The 17,715-nt window shown below is 42.5% G+C and overlaps 1 protein-coding gene across 6 annotated transcripts in view; it reads right to left on the reverse strand.

The window, feature by feature from the left end:
• LOC110387325 (lethal(3)malignant brain tumor-like protein 4) overlaps window positions 1-17,715 on the reverse strand; it is a 45,200-nt gene that overhangs the window by 13,478 nt on the left and 14,007 nt on the right. For all 6 annotated transcript variants that reach the window (XM_021375363.1, XM_021375366.1, XM_021375361.1 and 3 more), the window contains 15 exons: window positions 16,973-17,081; window positions 16,696-16,867; window positions 15,207-15,264; window positions 13,956-14,044; window positions 12,607-12,711; window positions 11,846-11,981; window positions 11,269-11,360; window positions 10,183-10,334; window positions 8,569-8,645; window positions 7,043-7,128; window positions 4,158-4,268; window positions 2,885-2,999; window positions 2,663-2,762; window positions 1,600-1,779; window positions 122-253 (listed from right to left, as the gene is read on the reverse strand). In XM_021375363.1, coding sequence (XP_021231038.1) covers window positions 122-253; window positions 1,600-1,779; window positions 2,663-2,762; window positions 2,885-2,999; window positions 4,158-4,268; window positions 7,043-7,128; window positions 8,569-8,645; window positions 10,183-10,334; window positions 11,269-11,360; window positions 11,846-11,981; window positions 12,607-12,711; window positions 13,956-14,044; window positions 15,207-15,264; window positions 16,696-16,867; window positions 16,973-17,081 — 1,714 coding nt within the window. The remainder of the gene's footprint in view (window positions 1-121; window positions 254-1,599; window positions 1,780-2,662; window positions 2,763-2,884; window positions 3,000-4,157; window positions 4,269-7,042; window positions 7,129-8,568; window positions 8,646-10,182; window positions 10,335-11,268; window positions 11,361-11,845; window positions 11,982-12,606; window positions 12,712-13,955; window positions 14,045-15,206; window positions 15,265-16,695; window positions 16,868-16,972; window positions 17,082-17,715) is intronic.

Below are 17,715 nucleotides of genomic sequence, written 5' to 3' on the forward strand. Positions count from 1 at the left end.
ATCTCCAATCAAACTCGCTTGTTCTAAGCTCCTGATAAACATCTGTATTTCAGATATCACATCAACATCAAGAAACACAGCTATGAATCCACGAAAACACATCACAAAAAATCTTATTTACTTTTTGGGTTTGGTTTCGATGTTTCCAGTGGGTTTCTCTTCCACCCAGTCTTTTGCTTCGTTGCTTTCAGACTGCTCCGACAGACTTTGAACGCTGCCTTGACATGACTTCTCACTGTCTTGTGCAGATTTCCTGGAGAGACAGACAAATGACAGGAGCTAAGCCGACATTCTCAGTCCCCTTTTCCCAGAAGAGAGCAAAAACTGGCAGATTCTTGCAAATGAGAGTAACAACTACCACCTAGTGGTGGAAGCTTTCCTCTCCCCTACTGGTTACCGGTGCAGCTCACAGCGCTTTTCACTCTTTAGCATAGATTGAGAGATATTATGTGAAATAATCAGTCCCTGTGGACAGAGCCTGCAATCCCAGCAGCTGCAAGAAACCCACTGAAACTGATTTAGCATTTATGAACCCTGGATAACGTTTCAGAGAATGTACATGACTGAGTTTGTTGCTACACAGTTGCCCAAGGAAGGACAAGCAGCAGGAAACTGTAACACCTGCATAATGAATCCAAACCTCCCACTATCAGGAAATGAACTATTTAGAAGAATGTACATATAACACATTCTAAAATGTCATTTTAGAATGACATTTGTTCTGGGAGAATCCCATAACCCCTGAGAGAACGTTATGGCAATGGTGTCATTGAAATGCAATCAGTTTTGCTATCGAGAGTAACAAAAGGAGACACATGCATGGTAGTAGCATGAGAGGAAGCAAACTTTGGCCACATGCACCTTGGGATGAAGAAGCGTCCCTTTGGTCTGAACAAATATACCAAATATATATTGAAAATGTTATAAATTTAAGCAAAGCAAAGAAACCCTAAGACGTACATAAGCCTTAACACACACAAAAAAGGCCAAAAGTATCACTGGAGATTGCCCTGGTGAGACTTAATTCCTACAGTGTAAAAGAGACAATAACAAAAACCTTTATGTCCAGATTTGTCCCATGACAGACTAACTGCCTCCTGCAGTCCAGAAGCCAAAACATAATTTGCCTCAATGATACTCAATTCCAAGATTTTTGTGTAAGAAAATCAAGTATCTGTTTGCCAAGTGATACATATAGAGTCATTACGCCTACCAGTGTAATGCAATCAGTGCTGAGGTGGATTGCAGTTCTGGTTTAATAGTGCAAAATAATCTTGCTTGACAGTTTTAGGACAGGAAATGAAGAAAAAAGAATATATATTAAATTGAAACAGCAAGAAAAAAAAAAATATATGGAAACAGAATGCAATTTCCTTTGTTGGAATGTGACCAGAGCAGCAGGATTAAGGAATCAAGAAACCTATTAAGGCACATGAGGGTATAGAAGTATGCTGCTCTGTGTTAAGAGTGGCTGGAGCATGGGTCAATATTACAGAAAGATGAACTCAATGCACTACTGACTCTGCCAATTCCTGTGTTTTTCGGCCCTGTAAAATGGTATTGCTCTGAATGCTTGCCCAGGAAATGGGCTCAGCTCACCTGGATTGGGGAGAGTCCTCCTGAGAAGACTCTCCTGCTCTGAGCAGAACTTGGGCAGGGGTCTCCAGCCTCTTGGCTTTCTGAAGGCTGCTGCTCAGGGAAGGCCTCTCCCCGCCTAGGCGGTCCTGTAACACGTTTTCTTTGTTGAGGTTCACATCAGAATATGGGCAGCCAACCAACCTGTGTTAAGAAAAAAAAAAGAGAGAGAGAGGTTGTGATGCATGTTCCTACATTCCATAGTCATACTCTTACCGGCCTTGGACAGATACATCCATTAACAAAACCAGAAAAAGGGAGGCCAAAAACTCATCCAGATGGAGACATTATCACCCAGTTTTAGGTATGGGAAAGCAGAGGACCAGATGGTAGATTTGGAAAGTGAATTCCTGTTTTTAAAGAGTCATCCTAGAGAATAACAGGAGATCTTCCTGCGTCGCCTGCTTGTCTGAACAATATTTCATGAAACAATAACGGCCTGCAACCATCATTGTGAACAGCTCAAAGCTCTGTATCACATTATGTACTACTGGATCCTCAGACCTCCCATCTGAGATTGTTTTCTTGCTCTGTAAAATAGTTTAATCAAGAAAACTTTTCCTTTTGCAAGAACGCATAAGAAACCAAAGGCAAACCTGCCATCCGAAATCCAGGAAGAAAACCCTCTAATGTGGTGTTAGAAACCACAAAACACGAGCTCTCTCCTCACTCTTACGCTCTAATAATATACCAGCACTCTCTCCCTCTTTAGCTATTGCCTTGCATCCTATTCTTGGCTATGTTATTTTACATAAGTAGTTCCTTCGGTAATGCTGGAATGTAGAAATTGGAGTGAATTAATCTATGTTATGTTGTATTGCAGTTGGAACAAATACACTGCTGTAAACTCAATTTATGGTGGAACAGCTCATTTAGACACAAGAGGGAGCTGCAATTACACTAATAACTGTCTCCAGAACACCCTGTGATAATTTCAGTGCAGTGCAGGTGCTTGTTGCTGCATTATTATTACAGACAGCACTCAGATGCTCCCAGACAGAACCCTCACAACATCTCAGATACATACGTATAATGCGTTCCATATCGTGGCCCCCTGACATGACCAATACCATGACAGCCTGGAGTGGGACATGTTTGCCCCACTGTTTCCACAGGATCAACAGCACCTGGAGAATTTTAAAAAAAAAAAAAAAGGTAAACAGATTTGTAAAAAGCTTCCTACCTCTGAAAAGCAGGCTGCATTTTGGGAAAAATATTCATGACAACAATACAATAGCATCTACATTACCTAGAGGGACTTGCAAAGTGTGTCCAGTTTTTGCACACCAGCCTACTGGATGAACATCAGGGCTGTCTGCATCGACCCAGAAATCGTAATTACAGTCCCAGCCATCAAAATGTATCTAAAAAGAAGCACAGTCTCAGTGAGAGACACAGTTAAGGATATGACTCAGCTTTTATTTTAACTTCCCCCTTTGTTTCACCTTGCTCAACTTGGAGCTGATTCACTCCATCTTTCAGTCAAGCACAATCATCCTTGGTGCTCCATTTGTTTTCCTGACCCCCTCCCTCTGTCTTTTACAGAACCACCACACTCTGGTGACACAGTGAAACCACACAGTCTGCAAGAAAGCACAGAGCAGGGGGTGCCCCGAGGTGCTCCACTCAAGTCTAGATATATACAAACATAACTGGTTGTTTAATTGTCTTATTTTCCACAAAACCCCAAGCCCCACAGACTTGGCAAGTTTTGCAGTGAACAAACTGGAACGTTCTGCTGGATGAAGGGACGAGTAATAGCTGGTTTGGATCCAGGTCAGGCCAACAGGGACTAAGGATCACTGCTATTTAAAGGCTATGGGGCTGCTAATAAGGCAAAGTTTCAAACAAAGGCATGAACTGAATATCTTGCCGCTAGACACAGGCAAAACTTGACTTTTGCTTACAACCACAGCAATGAGATTGAGAATCAAACAGGCAAAGGAAAGCAAACGCCCTCCTGCCCATGTAAGCATCCTTTAGGAAGGACACCTGAGGCCAAGCAGCCCCCAGCAGTGCAGCTTGTACCTTAGCCAAGTGATATTTAATGCCTCAGAAACAAAAGCATGACTGATTCTCATGGCAATATATTAACGTGAACACAACTGGTTACAGTGCACCTACGCAACAAATTCATATTGGTGAACGAAGCCACCTCCTGCACGTGCTTTTGGTTTTCCCTTAAGTGTGTCAGGAAAAAAAATAAATAAATTCAGGTAGCATCCCACCAGCAGAACATCACTGCCACCTTCATTCGTACAGATCACAGATGGAAATCCATTCTGTCAAACCTAATTTCAACATAGTTACGGTAAAACAGTAACTAACAATACCAGGCAATTCCATTAGATTTCAATAGGACAAAACAACAGAAATCATTTCCAGCTGGGCAGGCCTGCAGGCTAGATCGTCTGCAAAGCATTTGTTTGCTGCTCCTCGCATCAAATGGGTATTTTTTTTCTGTATTGCCAATCACTACATTCCTTAGCACAAGGGCTCTGCTCTTCAAAGCAAGGTCATACCTTAATACGATGGTCATCTCTGTCCGTTATTGTTGCCACTCTTATCAAGATGGGATTTCTTTTGTCTACAGCCTCCAACTTCATATTAACTTGGAATCCGTGAGCAGGACGCTGTAAGACAAATTGCGAGCAGAATGCTAAGAAGTCAGAGCAGTTGCAACTAGTCACCTTCTCTGAATAAAATGAACTTAGTTTTTCATCTACCATTCAAGTGCTTTTGCAGCTTTTGCCCCCATCTCATCTGCCAGACTATTTCAGAGGTAAAATCAGAGTTTTCTAAGAAAATAAGCTGTCCATTAGTCAGCAGCCCAAAACTACTCAAGGAGAAACCTGAGCTTTCCAGTGCAGAGCAGCATCTCAGTCAGTGCAAGAGGCTCTTCTTTGATAGAACAAAAAAGACCAAGCATGACCACAAACTCCACTGACAAACAGACTGAACAGTCTGACAGGAAAACTGCTCAACCCAGCAGAGATTTACCCCTCATCTGTCAAGGACACCAGCCAGCTTGCTGCTGTCAAAAACAAAAGCACACTGCTGTGGGACATCTCCCTTCACTACACAACGTGACATCCCTCCCACCATCACACTTGGTGCACGTGCTGGGAAACACACTTGGTTTCATCTCAGTGCAATGCAAGCTTTTTTCCACTGACACTGAGATTTTGTCCTACCTGTAACCTGGCATTTTGGGGCACCCCTCTTTCTTCCCACTCCAAACCTCAAGTTACTCTTTGGCCTTCTGAACTGGATTCAAGCCTCACCCGTAGTCTTTCAGCCAGGTGGTAGACCAGAAGGCAGACAGTCTACGCTGCTTTTAGTTTTAAGAGATTCTTACTGAGACAGCCAACACTGTCTGGCTTCCTTGAGGAAGGAGTACGAGTGCTAGAGAACAAAATGCTGCCCAGAAGATAAGTGAGGCTACTGGAGCCTTGCTGAAGGGCTGCTACCTTTTTGCAAAGGTTTCTGAATGTTTTTGAACCGACAGGCCAAGACAATGAGTTGAAATAGTGATGCTGACAATGGTTGTCTCCTCTTGTGTTTTTGGGTGGACAAGAAGGCAGAAACCCAGACACAAGATTTGCTGCTTGTGCTAAGGATCGGCGTCTCCACATTACGTATATTAGCTCTGGAAAACTGTTAAAAACTAATTCAGTGAGAAATGCCAGTTCTGGCTCTCAACTCACATTTTTATGTACTGATTTCCTGTAATTGCTAGCTGGAAAAATAGTCATAATAATAATAATAAAAAAGAATCAATAACTCTGTGATGTATTTGCACTTCAGGCCAACCAAGCCAGAAAAATAACAAGATTCAATCTTGGAAGAGTTCTATCCACTGTTGCTATATCAAGTGTCTTCTTTCATTTTTTTTTTTCTGTTTCAATTTCAAAAAACAGACTTGGATGCTAATTTATACTCCTGAGTTTCATGAGAGTTGGTCTACCACTCTCTCACAGCCAGGCATGTGAAGGAACAAAGCAGGGGCTGAAGAAATTGATATAAAACAGGAAGAGAGTCAGACAAAGCAGCTGCATCCCCCCTTGGGAAGATGCTTCATTTCAGAAGAACCCAGAAGAGGGAGCGTCCACATGAAAAAGGCCCCGTGTACTGTGCAAAAGCCCTATGATCTTCAGGTGACATTTCTCAACACTCTTTGGATTCTGGAAATCTGAGGAAACGAGGCTGGAATGACAAATCACGGAGGACTTAAGACCGGTGGTTCATAGTAGGTTGCACTTCACTGTTTCCACTGCCATAAAGAGTTTTATTATCTTCCCAAAACATTTGTCTCTGCAACACTGGTTCTATTGTTCCTCTGTTGAACAGAACACCGGTTGCTGCATTCCTTCTCTCTTGCATTCTGCAGGGCTCCAGTTTTTCAGCACTGTTGTGACTTTATGAACACGAGGCAGAAAAAGAGTGAGCCTACACTGGGGGGAACAAACTAGGGACAAGCCTCACTCCTTACCCAGCATGCTGCCCCCAAGTTGGTTCACACGCTGCGCTCCGTGACTGAGATGCAGTCTGCCCAACTCTGGAAAACCTCAAATCCAAGGGATGCTTTGGAGATAACCACACTGCAGGTAACTCCAGCTGTGGCCCTACAGTTCTCTGAAGAGGCAAAACAGCCTCTTCTCGTGACACCCACCTTGCAGCCTACAACAGCTTCAAGTGAACGCCTGCTGAAATCTAGCAATTACCAGCTCTCCTTGGCTGCATTTTTACCTCCCTTATCTGCAGCCACCTTGATTGCTTTTTCTTCCTCAGTCTCAATATGCTTGCCAACACAATATAAGGGAGGGAAGGAGGTATTAACCTGCAGGTCTAACTTTATCAAAAGGAATCAAGGGAAATGTCACAATGGCACAGAAAAGCTCTTAAACACACTGCAAGATCTAGCAAGGTGGATCAGCAGCATGGAAGATGCAAAGGAAAAAAAAAAAAAAAAACACCAAAACTTTGGAGTTTATTTAACAAGTTATTTTAAAGGCTTTTGTTTTGTTTCTGCTCACAGTGAGCTTCCAGATAAATGCACTAAGAAAACGAAGCTCATGTTCCCATGGTTGAGAGAACTATCTTCAGATTTAGCCTGCAGGATGGTCTCATTCTACCTAGGAGTTTGGCAGAGATGCTCTGTCACCTGGTGGTATGCTTATTCCTGCAGAGGGCACAGATGGCTCCTTCCTAGAAGTACCAAGATCTTGTTTTGTTTTAGGAGCACTGACAATTTTAATCTCAGACTCAAAGTAAAAAAAAACACACTTTCATCCTCTTGGCACAGTCGTGGTGAACTGTCACAACATAAAACATCTAGAAAGAAAGGGAAGATAATGTATGTTTTCCCTTCTCTCCTGAGCTAGGAAAATCAAAGAGATTCACCAACCAGCTTGAATGCTCTTGCTGGGGCTGCCTGCGAGTTGGTCTCTACCAAATACTTCTCCCATGAGAAGGCTTTGGGATCCTTGTATCCTGAAAAACATGGAGAATTAACATTTAAGTAAGAAAACCCCACAGTTATTGTTACAAACAACAGAAAAACCACGGCGTAACATATGGCTATAATGTTAATTGAGCACTTAAAAATGGATGGCATTGGAAAGTGATCTGTTCAGTCATACACACTACTTCTAGCACACACAACAGCACTGCAGGTTTCCCGAGCTTCTACACTAAACCTTAACCCCAGCTGACAAACCTGAAGAGTTCTTTCCTGCACAGCTTAACCCATGCTTATTCTGCAGAGAAAGCTGGCAATTAGGAGCCAGTCAGAGGATTCTGTGATGTGCAATGGCATCGCTAAATTAATTTCCTATTTTGTTAACTAATCTATGTGTGAGTGCCTGTCTGAGCGTAGCAACTTCTTGTCTCCTCCCACCTATCCATCCACAGCTGAGAAGAATTAGCAGTCTGGATGTGAAAGGCTCCATTACCATCACCTACCTAGCCAGGTACCTACATGGCTGTGCTTCCCTAACGTAGTAAGATGTTTCTCTTCACCAGCAACTCCTAAACCATATTTAAGAAAGTGTTTTACTTTTTTTTTTCCTCCCCATTTCAGTATTTTTTAGCCTCAATATCACTCCCTTTTGGCGGGAGGGCCCAATCACTAATTGCATAGGACAGTCTGCAAATTGCTGCACGTAAATCTTTTAGCAGAGAAATGAGAATTGACTGCAGATTCTCCCAGGGGCAGAAGCAATTGTGATGTGAGTAGTGGAGCTGCGTGCCACAGCCTTGTTGCACATTCCAGAAGCAGGAACAGATGTGGTGCTGCTGAAGAGCCTATAACCCCTATAGCATCTGCAATAAAAGGCACAAAGGCTAATTCTTCCAGTGCAAAGGCAGCTTGTAGTGGTACCTACCCCACTGAACTTAATATGCTGTAAGTAATTACAGAATTTCTTGCTCCAGAGCTGTCAATCTAGCCAACAGCAGACATGACTTTTGTAATTATTATTATTTTTAAGACAAATGAGAACTTCCATAGCCCTGAAAACAACACTGATGTTCCTGTCCTTTTTCATTTGCCCACATTTTCTTCATGTACTGAATTCCAAGGAAGCAGAAAGAGACGTGGCTTCAGTTGTTCCTTCATTTTCAGAAATTCTCTCTCATCATCTATAAAATCATGATACTGATTCCTCTTTTTTCCAGCTCACCTTAGAGGAAATTCTGAAAATAGCTCAAATTTCTTTTCCTCTGAAATCAAATTCAATTGCAAATTACCAAACCGTGTTCCTTTGCTTGAAAGAGCTGTAAAACAAACTACAGTGGCAAAACGTATGAACAATAACATTGTTCAATCAGTAGAGAAAAGAGTCAATCTGTAACTTGCAAACATATAATTATGGGAAGATAAAGCCTTCAGGTTTTTTGGCTGAGGGAGGAAATGTCTCACTTTCAACATACCAGGTGGTGTTGTCAGTGGGGTTCCAGTTTCTTGGCAGTAGCCAACAGGACGAATATATGGGCTGCTAGATTCACACCTGAATCAAAGAGGAAAAGTTGGCACAAGTCAATTTTAAAGCGAAAAAGAAAAGCAGAATTTCAAATGCTCTCTGATATGCCTTTGCTAGGGTAGCAGATGCTTTCAGTGGGTGTGATCATGGTGTAAAAGACAAGCATTGCCTTGTTAGAATTTATACACCCAAGTTATCAAGGTATTCAAGCTGCCTGAGAAGATGTCTGGTGCTTTAAAATACAGCAACAACAAGAAAAAAGCCCCAACCCCCACACGGACCACACAAACCACAGTTCAGCCTGGACATAAATCATCCAAGCTAAAACACAAAGGGAGCAAGCGGAAGAAAATCAAACACTAGTCCCTAACTGAAACACAATTACTGTGCAAGAAGGGCCAATGACTTCTAATGTCCTGACAAGAACTGCACACGAGCCATTATTTCCAACTGAAACCTACTGGTGGTTTGCCTGGTTCCCAATTTTACTGGGAATATAAATTCTCTGAGACCCTGGAGGAGGGGATGGGTCCATTTGAGACAGCCCCTTTAGTCACAAACTATGTTTTCAGCCAAATGCTACTTTGAAGCTTTGTTTGCTTGTGTTTCCTATTAAAATGTACAAATTCCAAACAAAACATGGCATGGAAACAAAGCTTCACAGACTAAAATGGTAAAAGAACTAGATCTAACGTTCTGCAAATGGCAACAGCAGTGTTACAAGGTTCTGGCTGACATCTTTTTGGCAAAGAAAGAAAAAACCAACTTGGCACCTACTCTGAAGAAAAACAAAACAAACAAAAACAAATGAAAGGAGGTGGGGGAGAAAATACAGAATACCAGTCAAGTCAGTGCTGTGTAGATAAGCACACGCCTTGTGCTGCTTTCACAGGCAAATTCAAAGGAAGTTTCTCCATTCATGTGGGCTGGAAATCACAGGCCAAAGGGAGAACACGTTTCCTAGAGTAATATTTTACCTGGCCCCAGCATGCAGGGCAGGGATCAAGATTCTCAGATGAGGAGCAACTGTAGTGCAGGTCAGGACTTAAAAGCTTAAATGCTGGCAATCACTTTTATTTTCAAAGTGCCTTATGAAAACACTGCTGAAGCAATTGGGGAGATTTTTTACTGACTTCAGTACTGCTTCCCAATCTAAGTTTGCTGAGGGAGTTTGTAAGTTTGCCAACATCCATTACTGGCTCTGGAGGATGCCACTCATCAGAAGCGTTTGTTAGCAGTGGAGCAGCTTATTCTTTCTTTAGTTCTCCAAAGGATAACATGAACCTGACTCCTGGTCAACAGCTGCATCACCTTGAACACTGCACTGGCAGCCCAAGCTGGTCCCACTCACTCTGCACTGAGCCAACTAAAGAGTCATCAAACAGCAGGAGAAACTACTAGGTCACTTTGTAAAAGCCCCCAGAATCATTCAGATATTTGAAAACTGATTTAAGATCCCGACTTCAGTGACTACGTTTAAGTATTAGGCATCACCCTTAGCGAAAGAGTGAAATAAACTGCAGTAATACTTGCAGACATATAAACAGAAATAGATTCTCTGTACCAGTAGTCGTAAGTCTCATCCCAGTTATCAAAATGAATTAGCAGGCGGTTATCCACCATGTCACTAATGGTTGCGACACACATCAGCGATGGATGCTTCTTGTCCACTGCCTCTAGCTTCATTCCCAGACGAAAACCAGACGGCGTGACAGGCTAAGGAACAGGACAGCAGGAAAGAGAAATCAGTCACATTCTAGCTTAGGCCATTTAAATTACTCTTGTAAACTCGTCAGTTGCAGGTTATAACCCCAAAACCCACAGATCAAAATTCAGGCCGCTAGCAAGAGGTCTACAGGTAAGATTTCCATGTGTTCTGGCAGTAATTGTCACTTCTAAAAGAGAGCTACGCAGCCTGAATAACAGAATCTGCAGGTACACAACACCACAAAATCAAAGGCTAAGATGCACAATTGTGTGCTGCTAGGTATTGGCTAAGGCTTAGCATGAGCATTGCAAGTTCTCTCTTCATCATAGTCTTCACAAGCAGAGCTGTATGGTCAGGCCCAGACCCCACTGCAGCTGGTGCTCTGTCCATCAGGAACACTGAATGCATGGGATCGTGGACTTTGTGTCATGTGAGTAACACAAAATGGGAAACCGTGTTATACAGAAACTGAGGCTAACAACCAAAAAGAAAACAACAGTGGGTGAAGGATGAAAAATACTCAAGATCCACGGCCTCAGAAGGAATCCCAGGGTGCACATGAGCACGCTGCTGGAAACCAGGAATTATTTTGGAAATGATTAAATTAGACAAAAATGACACAAATGTCTTGACTGTAGGGACACAGCAAAACACACGGTTGTAATATTTTTAACAAATGGCAGAGTAAATCTTTTCCTCCAGTACTAAGGAAGAAGGGAAATACAAATTCTCTGTCTGGAAAGCCAGTGACTCGGGGAAGGAAGAAAAATGGTACTAGTTTCCCATCTTACAAGTAAATCACAGCAGGAAATAGCTTGCATCTCACTGCTCCATGGTCGTACCTCTGACATGAGCACATTAAAAACACGTAAATATTCTGGTCAAAACTTGCTTAGCATCAGACCTGTCTGAAAACACCTTGTACTCAATATGACCACTTACAGTACTGAGGGTCTTAAACAGGCTTTTTGGAGCTGCTTGAGCCTTGCAATTCTTCAAATAGGAAGTCCAATTAAATTCTCCCTCCTTGAAACCTAGAAAGAGAGAGAAAAAGATTGTTTTACACAGCCTCGTTACATTCAGATTGTTTTTTCAGAAATGGAAATTACCTAGGAAGAATACGAACTTTGCATGATAACTGCTATTTTACAATCTTCAGGGGTTCTGCATTTCAGCTGAAACATCTCTCTCTCTTTCAGTCCAATCACTAATCTTAATCTTCAAATGATTCCAGGAAATTGAATGTAGGAAAGAAAGTTCTGAACCTTAAAGAAACTTCTTGCTTTACACACTCATCTGAGAGTTTCTAATCTGACTAACAACATCAGTTTTTGGGAACACCACAAGGAAGTTGTTTTGTTCTTTTGTGATTCACTGTCTTAATTACGCTCATTTCTGTTTAGCCACTCAGGCTGAGCTCTACAACAAAATTATACTAAAAGCGAAACACATACAGCCAGGGCAAATAGCTCTTAGTAGAATTTATGCCTTCTTGTACACTGCTATATTGTTTTCATACCTTTAGGAGGGAGCAGCTTATGACTTGTTTTCTCACACCAGCCAACAGGATGGATGTCTGAGGAATCAGCATTGACCCAGAAGTCATAGCACTCCGGATAGCCATCAAAATGTAATCGCATCCTATATCCTTGTACCTGTGAGAGAGCAGGGGAGTTCTGATTATCACACCCAGTCGCACAGAACTTCAAGAAAAATACTCATAAAATGCTGGTTCCACATTTGGATTTATATATATATATATATGAGATCTAGTCTTATTTTTCCTCATCTGCATCTCCAAGTTGCCATGCTTCTCTTTCCTCACTTCAAACTGCTGACAATGAAACTGCTCAGTGCAACTGCAGTGCCCTCACGTTCCACACCCCGTATATTCCTGTGCTGCAACATCTAGAATGCGAATGCAGCAGGAGAACATTTATGTCCATACCAGAAATTTCATGGAACTGAAGAAGCACAAGAGCATTCCAACTTGCTTATATATAGTAAGTCTGAGGGTCTAAATGTGTTGCTTTTTTTTTTCCACGTTCATTCATTTCATGGAATGAACAGGTGTGTTATCATTGTGAGTCACAGCTGCACAAATCTGACGGGAGGATTTCATATGTAGATGCTTAATCACTTAACACTATTCCTTCAGTGTCACTCTGAAACCCTCCCAATCACTGATGAACTAAAATACTATTCTTATGTTTCCACTTTTTAAGAAATATCATAAGCGTAACGAGGATTTTTGGAATCAAAGACAGGCATAGCAACTACCTCTGCCACTGTAAGAACACAAAATCGAGAGGGGTGCTCAGGATCCAGCCCTTCTAACTTCATTCCAACTTTAAATCCATTTCGGCCTTGTGGGAATGACTGACACTGTGAGAGGGAAGAAAAAAAAAAAAAAAAGAGAAACTTTTTTTGAATTCCTAAAGAGAAAAAGCTATAGCACAGCAGACATCAGATATACTTCTGGTTTTGAATGTTCAGCTCCGAGTGGCAAATTCTAACCTAAATGACAGCTGCTTTAACAGACAAGCACAGGTACAGAGATCAATACTGGCATGTTCACTGTATTTCAGGTTCACTTGTTATTCTAATTAATCTCTGAAAAACACTGAACCATGAGTCTGTTGCAATTAACTGCGAACAAATCTTTCAGCAGATGCAGAAATGAGCTCTATTCAAACACAAAAGATCCCCCTGCACAGCCCAGTGTAGGAGGGCTGGCAGAAACAAATAGAGAGGAAAGCTAAGACCATTCTGCCTGTGTCAGCACGAGGTCAGCAGGACGGATTTTCCCAAAAGGTAACTTCTCATCTTCAAACAGTAGAAGGGATAAAGCGTGTTTAATCTGGAGCCCATTTGCACAGCCATTCCAGAAAACGTTTGTGGTTTTCAGTGATGTGCAAACTTAATCCAAATTAAACGTCTGGAGTATAGCACAGGCTTAAGAATTTTAACCAGGACTGCAAATAGCTCACTGCATCCAGTGGAGCACCCGGCCTTCCTTCTCACCTCACTTTGCAGGCTGCAAACAGCCCTTCCCTTTCAAGGATTCACTTTAGAGTTGAATTTCTAATTTGGGAATTCTGCACTGGAATGCAGCAGCAGCTTCACCACTCCTAAATTAATACCTACATTCTCTCAGTTCCAGTGGATCTTCCACAACTTCCACCCTCCCCTGGAAGAATTCTCACTGAGGTAATCACCAGCATTCACGAGCCGACTTCCAATTCTCCACACAGGAGGGCTGTTGTACAACCACGCTTGAAACACGGGACAGATGGAAGACATTAAACTGCTCCTCTCCAGCATTACTTAGAGATTGCCTAACAGCTGATCTGTTCATGGCTACCCAAAGCAGACTGAAACAGTCATTGTTTATTTGTGAGCGGGACTCAGTCCCTATTTTTTGAAGTGCTGCTTTTGGATGAGGCTCGCAGGGTGGATGTTCGTTTCCACAGCGCCTCAGGGCTGGAAACAACTGGGTTTTACTGCCTGCTTGCACCAAAAAAAGCTAATAAACGGGACTGCTGGTTTGAGGGTAGTCTCCAGTTCTGCTTCCATGGGGTGAGCGATTCTGCGAGACAAACACAGCGAGACCTGAAGAAGCTACCGACCTCTCTGAACAGCTTTAGGGGAGCAGCTGGCATCCGCTCCTCTTCCAAGTAGGAAATCCAGTTCCACGCCTTCTTCTTTGCAGGAACAACTGAGCGATCAAAAACAGAAACAAAAATGAACGTTTCTCTCAGGTGCTTCCCTTTCTGCCCTCTCTTCTCTTTCTCCTCCCATTTCTGCCAGTAATTTTTTAGAGCACCCGGAGCATCTCCAAACTGCTCCCTGCTCCGGTGCGCAATTCCTCTTACAGGAGGCAGCTCCGAGTTCAGCTCAGCCACATGCACAGCGGTGCTGTGTCCTGCTGTGCCCCGGAGGAGGCAGTGTGACCCAACTTTTGGAAGAAACGTGCAAATTCCAGCAGCAGGGCAACTGCGCTCGTTTCTCATTAACCAAAATCGATGGCATCACAGGTCAGATGAGTTGTGGCCCCCAGATTGCCGGCAAGCTGCCCGTGGAGAGCTGCCACGGTAATATTTTGACAATAGATAAGAGGGTAAAATTGCAGAAAATAATTCCTTCCCCTGATGTTTTACAGAGAAATAAGGGTTTAGGTAGGAACTAAAAGACAGCACAAACGGGAAGGTGTAGCTGCATCTAGCATAAACCTAAAACAAAACAAACGAAAAATCAAGTGAATTGGTGTTCACGTGATTTTTTTTGATATATAGGTACATGAATACGTGTATTTACAAGCTGCTAATACCACGGTGCATCTACTAGAGAGGCAGCTGTCAGTACACAGATGATGAAGACAACCTGGCGTGTGCCTGGACTCGTTCTAGTAGGACCATGGCTGTACACACAAAATTATGCTTTGAATGCCTATTAAAAATCTCCCCCAGTTTACACAAGCCAGCTCCTTCAAGTATGTAATACATTTAACCCAACGCGTGTCATCAATCCCACGCTGTTTACAACTCATCTGCTGCTGGGCATTTGCTGTCTGGGGCTATGAAGCTCTCTAAAGTCAATGGAGAAAAGATTCTTATCGGCTTCAGCGCGCTTTGCACCCGGCTGTCTCCTTCCAGATCCTCTGTGCTGTGCCCACCACGCAGGCAAACCTCGGATATTCATGCTAATACGTTTCAGAAGACTGACTGTGGTAAGAGGGTTATGTACCTAATAAGCTACTCTGAATGTGAAATGAGCTCCACTGTCCTCTCCTCTTCTGTTTACTACTACTCATTTTATAATAGCTAGTAAGAAGAATAATCTATAAACATTAAAGAAAAGAGACTATGAGCTTAGCTCACCTTGTTTTATTGGTTTAGTGTTTCTGCGGCTTTTCATATTATTTGATTTATTCTTCTCCTAGACACAGATATGTTAAAAGAAAGTTTAGCAATGTTGTTGTTTCCTCCCTCTTTGATCATCTCACAATGCATGTACAATAAGGATGTAACATGGATCTAACAGGAGTATTAGCTAGCATTAGTTCCCTTTGCATAATCCTGCAAGAACATTAGTAGGGGTTTGTTACACATATAACTTTGATCCTGCAGTATCCCAAAATGCTTTACAAATTATTTCACATGGTACTAAAGTTCATTTAAATACAGCCACTGAAGAGCAGTAGAGGCCCACAGCCTCCATTAGGAAATTAAGGATCTGCTTTCTGCATTGCAGGATTTACTGCTCCCGTAAGCAACCTTACTGCAATGCTCCATCTTCCTTTTGCTTTCTGAGGTCCTCATGTCCATCTATGCCAGGGAATGGATAGGGGAAAAGAGCAACAAAGCACTTATGAAGCCCTGGGATTCAGAAGCAGAAGCTTCAAGTAATTACCATCATAGATGAACACCCCAAAACAGGTTTCCTTGCGTCACACTTGGAGCCAAACTCCCATTCATTGCTTTGTGAAGCTTTCAAACCTGTGTTAATTCACCCAGGGTTATTATTCCTCAGAGTGAACCCCAAAGGGCAACACGTGAAATGCAAAGCTGCCTCCCAAAACACGCCCCAGACGAAACAGTGGGGCTGTTTCCAAAGATGAAGAGGAGAAAAGGAAGAGACAGAAGTCAAGTACTTCTGCAAACGTGTACTTAAAACCCTCTTAGGCACATCACAGAGAAAGCTGAGCAATAAGATGAGTTAAACTGTTCATGAGATCAGAAACTGCAGTTTGCACTACCAACAAGCACCCACTCCAGTGGCTCTGCATTAGAGAAACAAGTGCAATGCACAAGTACAAATGCAATGGTTCAGGCCTGAGATTACGTGCATGGTAGCAGAGTGCAGACTCGCACAAAGAAAGGCCCCTAAAAGGAGTACGATGCTTAATGAAAGTTAAGATCAAATCACAACTGAAGTACTGCTCATACGCCATTGATACCAGTTTCTAGTGGTACAGTGAACGTACACACAAGCACATAATACAAAGAAATCCAATTCTGCTGTTGGACACTAGTCCTCAGCATCACGTAGCACTCCTTGACTGTCGTTAGGCATAATATCTTGGGGGGGGGGGGGGCTGTATTTTAATTACTGTGAAATGTGCTCAGTGCACAGGGCTGTAAGGACAGCTGTGTTCAGTTACAGGCTGAAATCTGCCCTGGACTCACATGAGCTGTTCACCCATAGTGACTCCTCAGACTTCAGAGCTGAGCAGTGGCCCAGCCCCAACTCATGGGTACAAAACAGCTCCCCTTGGTTCAGCTGTCATCGCACAGTGAGACAAAAGCCACAGAGTCATGCATGCTCTTTACAGTTCTCCTTAAAGAAAAGACATCCAGCCTTATTTACCTCATCCTCACATGCGTTTTCCTCATCATCCTCAGACTCCAGAAGCAATCTTCTCTTCCTTCTGAGCCGTTTCACAGGTCTGTCAGCCTCATTTACCTGAGGGCCAACGCTGGCATTAAGATTTCTACCATTTCCCCTGTTTCTGCAACCATCTGGAATTTCTTTGGTATCACTAAACATTCAAAATTGAAAACAAAAATCACATTAAAAGCCCGGCAGTATTCTTGTGGTATTCCCGCTGCTTCTGTACCTCTTTGGCAGAACGAGGTTCACTTACCTGTCCCTGTGCTGCTGAGAGCCTGTTTGAGTGCAAAACTTCCCATTCTCAAAGCAATCCATTTGCTTGCAAGTTGGGAAATCAGAACAGGGCACGTTGTCTTTGGGCACTACAGGAGCAAAGAAAAAGAAAACTATTAAAGTAAAACGTTAAAACCATGCTTTTGAAACACCTTCATGCAAGGAGTTCAGTCAAAGTCCTTGACAAACTCATTAAGCGAACCTCAGTATGCATTGGGAGGGAAGTAATTATTATCTGTATACAAATAGCGTACCACCTCATTAAAGAAGAACCACTTTTACCTGTAGTATTTTAATTTTGGAGAAGCTCTGCCCTATGTCAAAGCATTAAATAAGAATGTCATCTCAAGGCTAAAACCAGGACAATTTCTATTTCTTTATTCTGTGTTACCCTCTAACTTGAGAGGGAAACGTCTGTCTTGTTTAGACATTCTTAATACAGTTGGTTAAGTTTTAAAACTTCAGTCTTTATACTTCATATACATGAGAAAAGTTTTCATAGGCAGTGTCTAAAAAGAGCACTGCTGGTGGGAAAACAGAAAAGACATTTATCTAGCAAGGAATATATATCAAACTCTCACCTGAATGAAAGCACAAAGATACAAGGAATAACTCCAACGTATCAGTTTACTTTCTGCTAAGAGCTGACTGCTCCCTAATCCATTTCTGTGGAATATTTTAACAAAACACAGTTGCAGCATTCCCCATCACCAGGCACCATCC

This window comes from Numida meleagris, chromosome 22 (genome assembly GCF_002078875.1).
Source record: "Numida meleagris isolate 19003 breed g44 Domestic line chromosome 22, NumMel1.0, whole genome shotgun sequence".
NCBI classification, from domain to species: Eukaryota; Metazoa; Chordata; class Aves; order Galliformes; family Numididae; genus Numida; species Numida meleagris.